Source organism: Leptonychotes weddellii, chromosome X (genome assembly GCF_054177405.1).
Source record: "Leptonychotes weddellii isolate Sample4059 chromosome X, ASM5417740v2, whole genome shotgun sequence".
Lineage (NCBI taxonomy): Eukaryota > Metazoa > Chordata > Mammalia > Carnivora > Phocidae > Leptonychotes > Leptonychotes weddellii.
In genome coordinates, this window is record NC_138385.1 from 70,381,325 (window position 1) to 70,391,253 (window position 9,929).

General features: G+C 40.6%; 1 protein-coding gene across 10 annotated transcripts in view; it reads right to left on the minus strand.

Moving 5' to 3' along the window:
- The window catches only part of ZNF157 (zinc finger protein 157), a 46,561-nt gene extending 37,857 nt beyond the window's left edge, over window positions 1-8,704 (minus strand). For 2 of the 10 annotated variants that reach the window (XM_081809363.1, XM_006732150.3), the window contains exons 1-2: window positions 8,167-8,366; window positions 6,355-6,561 (exon numbers count right to left, since the gene is read on the minus strand). In XM_081809363.1, coding sequence (XP_081665489.1) covers window positions 6,355-6,426 — 72 coding nt within the window. In that variant the 5' untranslated portion in view covers window positions 6,427-6,561; window positions 8,167-8,366. Of the gene's footprint in view, window positions 1-6,354; window positions 7,458-8,166 lie in introns of those variants that run through there. The other 8 variants (XM_081809361.1, XM_031026849.2, XM_031026848.2 and 5 more) reach the window with 7 other exon arrangements.
- Window positions 8,705-9,929: the final 1,225 nt, after the last annotated feature.

A 9,929-nucleotide genomic window follows, 5' to 3' on the forward strand; every position in this document is an offset into this window, starting at 1 on the left:
TAGACTAATTCTTAAAAAAAACACCAACTACCACATAATTTAAAACTCACCAAAAAAGAAAGAAATCAATCAATCAATCAAGCTCTGGCCCAGCTGGTTTTCCTGGAGAATTTTACCAAATCCTTCTTTTTTTTTAAGATTTTATTTATTCATTTGACAGAGAGAGAGACAGCGAGAGCAGGAAAGCAAGCAGGGGGAGTGGGAGAGGGAGAAGCAGGCTTCCCGCAGAGCAGGGAGCCCTATGCGGGGCTTGATCCCAGGACCCTGAGATCATGACCTGAGGCGAAGGCAGACACTTAATGACTGAGCCACCCAGGCGCCCCAGAATTTTACCAAATTCTTTTAAAGAATTAACACCAATTACAAAACCTCTTACAGGAAAAAGAAGAGGACGTAACTCTAATTCATTCTATAAAGCTAGTATTTGCCTGCGATAGGCTAAAAAGGGCCCCCCAAAGATATCCACATCCTAATCTTGGCAACCTGTGAATATCACCTTTATATGGCAAGAACAAAATGGTCTTTGCAGATGGGATTAAGGATCTTGAGATGAGAGGAGTATCCTGAATTACCCAGGTGGGTCCTCAATGCAATCCCATGTATCCCAGTAAGAGGGAGGTAAAAGAAAATTTGACACACACACACTCAGAAGGCAGTGACGTGAAGACAGAACAGATCTGAAGATGCTCGCCGTAAGAATGGAATGATGAAGCCAAGGAATAACTGCAGCCCCCAGGAGCTAGAAGAGGCAAGGAACAGGTTCTCCCCTGAAGGCTCTGGCGGGAGTACAGCCCCACCGAAACCTTGATTTTGGTCCAGTGATACTTCTTTTTGGACTTAAGGCCTCCAGAACTATGAGAGAATAAATTTCTGTTGTTTTAAGTCACCAAGTTTGTGGTCATTTGTTGCCACTGCCACATGAAACTAATTCATTCCCTGATTACAAAATCAGACAAACACAGTATAAAACAGAAAACTACACACCAATATCACTCATGAATATATAGGCAAAAATTCTTGACAAAATATTAGCAAATGTAATTCAGCAAGATATTAAAAGAATTATACACCATGACCAACTGGGGTTTATTCCAGGAATGCAAGACAGGTTCTATATTAAAAAATCAATCCATGTGATTCACCACGTTAAAAGGATTTTTAAAATCACATGATCATATCAACCAATGTAAAAAAAAAAAAAAACAGGTGACAAAACTCAACACTCATTCTGCAAAAAATATGAATAGAAATAGGAATAGACAGGAACTTCTTCAATTTGATAAAAAGCATCTAAACCAAAACTATAGCTGACATTATACTTAATGGTGAATGACAAGATTAACAGCAAGGCAAGAATGTCCATTCTCACAATCCTTATTCAACATAGTGCTAGAAGTTCTAATAATGTGCAATAAGGCAAGAAATGGAAATGAAAGGTATACAGAACAAAGAAGAAAAAATAAAAATGTCCCTATTTATAGATGACCTGATTGTCTACGGAGAAAATCACAAAAAAATATCCAAAAAATGAAAAATCTCCTAGAACTAATAATTGAAAGTCATGGGAAACAAGATCCAATACAAAAACCCACTGTATTTCTATGTTAGCAATGAAAATGTGGACTCCAAAATAAAAAATATAAAATCATTCATAATCACTTGGAAATATGAAATACTTAAGTATAAATCTAACAAAACATGTACAAAACTTGTAAATTAATAACTACAACACACGAGCAATCTTGAGAAAAAAGAACAATGCTGGAGGCATCATGCTCTCTGATTTTAAACTATCATACAAAGCTGTAGTAATCAAAACAGTATGGTATTGGCATAAAAACAGACACATAGATCAATGGAACAAAACAGAGAGCTCAGAAATAAACCCATGCATACATGGCCAATTAATTTATGACAAAGGACCTAAGAATATTCAATGAAGAAAGGACAGTCTCTTCAATAAATGGTGTTGGAAAAATTGGACAGCCACATGCAGAAAAATGAAACTGGGGACCACTATCTTACACCATACACGAAAATTAACTCAAAATGGATTAAAGACTTGAACCTAAGACCTGAAACCATAAAACTCCAAGAAAATATAGGCAGTAAGCTCTCTGACATTAGTCTTGGTGATGATTTTTTGCATTTGATACCAAAAGCAAAGGCAACAAAAGCAAAAATAAACAAGTAGAGGGGCGCCTGGGTGGCTCAGTTGGTTGGGCGACTGCCTTCGGCTCAGGTCATGATCCTGAAGTCCCGGGATCGAGTCCCACATCGGGCTCCCTGCTCAGCAAGGAGTCTGCTTCTCCCTCTGACCCTCCTCTCTCTCATGCTCTCTGTCTCTCATTCTCTCTCGCAAATAAATAAAATCTTAAAAAAAAATTTAAAAATTAAAAAAATAAATAAATAAATAAACAAGTAGAACTACATCAAACTAAAAAGCTTCTGCACAGCAAAGGAAACCATCAACCATCAATGAAAAGACAACCTACAGAAGGGTAGAAAATATTTGTAAATCATGTATCTGATAAGAGGCTAATATCCAAAATATATTTTATAAAATCCATATAACTCAATAGCAAAAAACAATCTGAGTGGCTCAGTCGGTTAAGCGTCTGCCTTTGGCTCAGGTCATGATCCCAGGATCCTGGGACTGAGTTCCGTGTTGGGCTCCCTGCTCAGTAGGGAGCCTGCTTCTTCCTCTCCCTCTGCCCTTCCCCACCGTTCATGCTCTCTCTCTCGCTCTCTCAAATAAATAAATAAAATCTTTTTTAAAAAAAATGGGCAGAGGATCTGAATAGACGGCTTTTCAAAGAAGACATGCAGATGGCCAACAGGTACATGAAAAGATCCTCAGCATCACTAATTTAGGGGTACCTGGCTGGCTCAGTCAGTAGAGCATACGACTCTTGATCTCAGGGCTGTGAGTTCAAGCCCCACATTGAGTGTGGAGCCTACTTAAAAAAAAATCACTAACCTAATCATTGGAGAAATGCAAAGCAAAACCAAAGTAAGGTATCACCCCACACCTGTTAGAATGGCTAGTATCAAAAAGACAAGTTAGTGAGGATGTAAAGAAAAGGGAACCCTTGTGCACTGTTGATGGGAATAGCAACTGGTACAGCCACTATGGAAAACAGTATGAAGGTTCCTCAAAAAATTAAGTATAGAACTATCATATCATCCAGCAATTCCACTTCTGAGTATTTATTCAAAGGAAAAAAAAACTAACAAAGAAATATATGCACCCCATGTTCATTGCCACATTATTTACAATAGCCAAGATGTGGAAACAACCTAAGTGTCCATCAACAGATGAATGGATAAAGAAAATATGGTGTGTGTGTGTGTATACACACACAATAGAATATTATTCAACCATAAAAGAACGGGGAAATCTTGCTATTTGCAAGAATATGGATGGACCTTGAAGGCATTATGCTAAGGGAAATATGTCATAGAAAGACAAATACTATATGATCTCATTTATATGTGGGATCTAAAAACAACGACGATGGGGCGCCTGGGTGGCTCAGTTGTTAAGCATCTGCCTTCGGCTCAGGTCATGATCCCAGGGTCCTGGGATCGAGCCCCACATCGGGCTCCCTGCTCAGCAGGAGGCCTGCTTCTCCCTCTCCCATTCCCCCTGCTTGTGTTCCCTCTCTCGCTGTGTCTCTCTCTGTCAAATAAATAAATAAAATCTTTTAAAAATAAATAAATAAATAAATAAAAACAATGACGACGACGACAACAACAACAACAAAAAACCAAGCTCACAGTACAGAGAACAGATTGGTGGTTGCCAGATGTGGGGGTAAGAGTTAGGCAAAATGGGTGAAGGGAGTCAAAAGATACAAACTTCCAGTTATAAAGTAAGTCATGGAGGGGGCGCCTGGGTGGCTCAGTTGTTAAGCGTCTGCCTTCAGCTCAGATCATGATCCCAGGGTCCTGGAATGGAGTCCCGCATGGGGCTCCCTGCTCGGCAGGGAGTCTGCTTCTCCCTCACCTGCGGCTCCCCCTGCTTGTGCTCTCTAACAAATAAATAAGTAAAATCTTAAAAAAAAAAAAAAAAAAAGCATGGTATTGGTGAAAGAATAGACAAATATATCAGTGGAACAAACAGAAAGGAAATACACCCGGGGTGCCTGGGTAGCTCAGTCGGTTAAGCATCTGACTCTTGCTTTCAGCTCAGGTCATATTCTCAGGGTCATGAGATCAAGCCCCAAGTCAGGCTCCATGCTCAGTGTGAGTCTGCTTGTTCCTCTCCTCCCTACCCCCGCCACTTGCTCACTTGCGTGCACGTATGCACATGCGCACGCACTCTCTCTCTCAAAGAAAAAATCTTATTTTTTGAAGATTTTATTTATTTATTTATTTGAGAGAGAGCACACAAGCAGGGTGGAGGGGCAGAGGGAGAGGGAGAAGCAGACTCCCCACTGACCAGGGAGCCTGACACAGGGTGCGATCCCAGAACCCTGAGATCATGACCTGAGCCAAAGGCAGACACCCAACCAATTAAGCCACCCAGACGCCCCTCTCAAATAAATAAATAAATCTTAAAAAAAAGGACAAAAGATCTGAATAGACAGCTGACCAAAGAAAATACACAGATGGCAAATGAACATGTACAACTATGTTCAACATCGTTTTTCATTAGGGAATTATAAATCAAAACAACGAGATACCACTATACACCTATTAGAATGGTTAAAATCCAAAAACCCGACAATACCAAATGCTGACGAGGATAGGGAGCAACAGGATGTTCCCATTCATTGCTGGTTTGAATGCAAAATGGTGAAGAACTGTGGAAGACAGTTCGGCAGTTTCTTGCAAAGCCAGTCTTACCAGATGACCCACAATTGCACTCCTACTTATCTACCCACAAAAACTGAAAACGTATGTCCATACAAAAACCTATATATAAATGTTCACAGCAGCTTTATTCATAATTGCCAAAAAGTGGGAACAACTAAGATGTCCTTCAATAGGTGAATGGATAAGCAAATTGTGGTACATCCATACAATGGAATATTATTCAGTGATAAAGACAGATGAGCTATAAAGCCATGAAAAGACATGGAGGAAGCTGAAATGCAAATTGCTAAGTGAAAGAAGCTAATCTGAAAAGGCTACAGACTATGATTCCAACCATATGACATCTTAAGAGAGGTAAAACTATAGAGACAACTGAAAAAAAAAACCATGGTTGCCAGAGGTTCAAGCATAGGGAGAGAAAGGATGAATAGCCAAGGCATAGATGAAACTGTTCTGTATGAAACCGTAATGGCAGGTATGTGTCATTATGCATTTGTCAAAACCTAAGAAGGTGCAACACAAAGAATGAACCTTACTATAAACTGTAGAATATAATTAATAATAGGGTATCCGTATTGGTTAATTGTAACAAATGTACTACACTAATGCAAGACATTAATCATGGGGAAACTATGGGGGGATATAGAGTGGTATATGGAACTATATGTACCATTTTCTCAATTATTCTATAAATCTAAAGCTGTACTAAAAAAATTAATTAATGTTTGAAATGCACTTAACATACAAACCAGCAATTGCATTCATGTGCATTCATCTCATACAAAATCCTTACACAATCATAGCATCTTTATTCATAATAGCCAAAAACTGGAAACAGCCAAGATGTCCTTCAACAAGAGGCTGGTTAAGCAAACTGTGGTACATTGATACCATGGAATACTGTTCAGCAATAAAAAGGAACAAGCTAGTCATATACTCAACAATCTGCATGAATCTCCAGAGAATTACGCTGCGTAAAAAAAAGCCAGTCCCAAAAGGTTACACACTGTATTATTCCGTTTATATGTCATGCTTGAAATGACAAAATTATAGATTACTGATGGCCAGGAGTTAAGGAGGGAGCAGGGGAGGAGGGAAGTGGTTGCGTCCATTAAAAGGCAAGATGAGGGGTCCTTGTCATGTTGGAAATGTTCCCTATGTCAATATCCTGGTTGTGATACTGTACCAAGGTTTTGCATGATGTTCCCGTTGGAGGAAACTGGGTAAATGGTACATTGCATTTGAATCTACAATTATCTCCAAATTAAAATTTATCTTAAAAAAATAAAAGAGGGGCGCCTGGGTGGCTCAGTCGTTAAGCGTCTGCCTTCGGCTCGGGTCATGATCCCAGGGTCCTGGGATCGAGCCCCGCATCGGGCTCCCTGCTCAGTGGGAAGCCTGCTTCTCCCTCTCCCACTCCCCCTGCTTGTGTTCCTGCTCTCGCTATCTCTCTCTGTCAAATAAATAAATAAAATCTTTAAATAAAGAAAGAAAGAAAAGAAAAAACTTTTAAAGTAGGCTCCTCCTCCTTACCTCAAATGATCTGCCAGGCTGTCCTGGAACCAGGGCAGGGAACCTCTGGGGTGATTTCCTATTAGCTGGCATGTTCACCCTGGGTCTCAGCCCACCTTCCAAAGCTGGAGGGGAGTCGGTATATGGGCTGCGGTCAGAATGAATGGAAGATCCCACAGCCTCCAGTAAGGAGAAACCTCAACAGCTCCACAGAGACACCAAGAAATCCTAAAAGGACAGTATCCATGTCATCAGTGTCATTCCACATTTACACCACAAAGTTCAGCAACCCCCACTCTGAGTGTTAGGGTGGATTATGGAAACAATCATGATATCTGAAGTCAAATTAATGACCTCAGAGTGTTTTACTCCGGGGTGGCTCCACAGGGAGCTTCACACCCTACCTAGCCAGCCTAGTCCTCAATTCTAGGTTCAAGGTGGATCTGGGTTTGCAGGGAGGGCAGAATTGGGGCAACGAATGGTGCTAAAGCCCTATGGGGTGGACAGAGGAAGGACCTGTCCATGGGGACCTGCCGGGTGACTGTGGAGGCAGGAAACCTGGAAACCTGGTAATCTGAATGAAAGGTATCTGTTCTGCCCTCTTTAATTATTTTGCCATTTTAGGGTGAAAAATCCCTCTTGAATTCTTCTGCAGGAAGCTCTTAGCCTCTTCTTTCCAGAAGATGGTTCAACATTAATAATATTTATTAATCAACAAATGGGGGTGGGTGCTGCTATTAACTTACACCAGAAAAGCATTTGACACAATTCAGGAGACATTACGAATACAACTCCAACTAAAATTAGGGAAGATGTAAATCACTTAAATATCACAAAAATCATTTACAAAACATAGCCCTGAACTACTATGCTAAAAAGTAAAACGATGAAGCTATTGCCATTAAAATTACCAACAAGATAGGGATGTCTAATATAACTCAAAATTGTTTTGCTGGCTCTAGCTCACACTATGGAAGATGAAACAATCAGAATGGATATTGCAAGGAAATTGGCAATGTGGCTTTCTTTGCCAATGATATGATTTTATACATAGAAAAACCAGACACTACTAGCATTCATAGGGCAATTTGAAAAGGGGCTGGATACCAGATAAAATTATAAGAGCAGAGAGTTTTTCCTCTATGATAGCAATGATCATATGAAAACGGGGAAAAACCCATTACTAATGACAGCAAGAAATACATAAAATATATCTAAGGAGTTGGACTTCTACAATTTAAAAAATTGACAAATATAAAATAGTCACACAGATATACCATATCCTTGGATAAGATGTGATAAAAATGTCAACTCTCCCAAAAAGCATCATATCAAAGTAATATAAATAATAAAAAAAGAAACACAAAGCTCAATAATAATAAGATGGTGTACGTAAAATTTTGTGGAATGCAGCTAAAGAGATTCTTAAAGAGAAATTTATGTTCTAAATGGTTTTTAACAAAGAAGAAAGGCTGAACATTAATGAATTAACATCCAATTTAAAAAGTTAAAGAGAAAATGGTACAGGTAAGAGCAGAAATCAAGGAAATAGAAAACAAAGGTACATCAGAGAGGATCAACAAGGCCAAAAGTTGGTTCTTTGGAAAGACTAGTAAGATTAGCATACCTCTGGGGAGACTGATAAGGAAAAAATCTAAACACACTCTATTAAGATTTGAAAACAAGACGCAGCAAGGAATCTAAAAACTGACTACCCCAGAAGCCCCCATCCCTGACCTCCACAGATTCCCATTCACCAGATTCTTCAACTCCCCACCAATGGACCTTACAAACTGACAATTCGTCATTCCCAAAAGCCAACAAAGCCATCACCTCAAAATCACTGATGACTGTCACGCCACAAAACCGCGTGCACTCGCTTTAGCGCCCCGCGCCAACAAGACTTAAACGTCCTCTGAGAGCCACTTCCGTTTCCTGTCCTCACCCCGACAGTGCCCCTTCTGGGGGTGTTGGTCTCGCACACATCGTAAGGGCTGTGATGCTGTGGTCTACTCACTCTGAGCAAGGTGCAGTTATGGATCTGCAGAGACTTTGTCCATGAGTGGCGTTGTTGGGCGAGGAGCATGGCTGTGCCGAGGCTTTCCTCCATGGAGGCCGCCATCTTAGCGCCCGTTCCGTACAGTGGGCTGTTCCACCGAAGGCGGGGGCGGGGGGCGTTGTTCAGGGGTAGAAACCTGAGGGCAAGCATTCCGGGAGGAGTTGGTCTTTGGAACTGGGTTCTATAGGTCTGTGCAAAGTTCACAGAAGCAGAGGTGCCGGGGGCAGGGGAGATGTGTCCAGATCTTTAAAGGAGATACCACTGGGGAGAAGGGGAAAAACCAGGATTAGTTTCCTCGAGATGTCACTCGGAGGAAAGGAGAAATTAGAATGGTACAGTCCCTCTCCTGGCCGATACCACTGGGCAAGAGGGGGAAGGAGTCAGTGTGGTACAGTCCTCTCTTTGGAGATACCATTGGGAAGAGGTGGGGAAAGTCAGGTTATTGTTGATCCCCTCCTGGGTGATACCACTAGAGAGGAGTGGGGAGGAGTCATAGTGATACATTGTTTTGATGTGCTGGAATTGGTAGAGAGGGGAATTGAAACCCCCTCAATCTCCATTACCCCACTAAAATGATAGTGGCTAGAAACAATAATAATAATAACCTTTGATATGGACAACTAATATTTCTAAGCAAACTGCCAATAGAAAAATATTCAGAAAACATTGTAAACATACTTTCGCTGAAAATACATCTCCGAGATACGCCCCTAACTCCTCCTGTCAACCAGTTTGCAGCCACTTGACCTCTCTTTTAATGGGAATTTAGGAGCTACTGCGTACTCTTGGGAGAGAAGAGAGACTTCTAGGTGTTCTTCACCTCTGAACTCCTAACCTAAACCTACTCTTACATATATATATATATAAATTATATATATATATATAACTATATTATATATATATATTACATATATATATATATATAGAACCTACTCTTACATATATCCCTCCTGCAGGCCTTCTCTGACAAGAGGTAGAGGGCTTTTTTCCCTGCTGACGGCATTTCAAACACAACAGGTAGACCCTAGCTAAGCTTGGGCATAGATTGCTGGGTCCCCTGAGAACATTCAGACCCTCTCTCTGGGTCTCAGCACAACAATCTGGAGAGTTAGAGTGTCACCCTCTCAGTATTTGTGAATTGAGTGGAAGAGTGGCAAATGTGAGAACACTATTGTAGCACACACACTTCTACAGAAATTTCCAAAACATTCTTGTCACGACTTTTGGGCAACATCTCAAATCCTGGACTGTGCTAACTTCTACCATCAATGCCTCTTGGGCTGATCTCAAACCTGGGTCTTTCTCAACTCTACCAACACTTTGTTGCACTCTTCTGATCTGAATTCATGTGCTCTATTAATGATTTCATCATCAGTGCCTCTGTATTTTAACCATGAATCCAAGATGCTGCTAACTCTTTTACCATATGTACCCTTTTCTTTATAGACTGAGAGAGTAGGCATTTGTTGATTTTCCACTATCAATGCCTCTCTGGTCTAGATCTCAACTATTGGACCATGGTTAACTTTTCTACCAT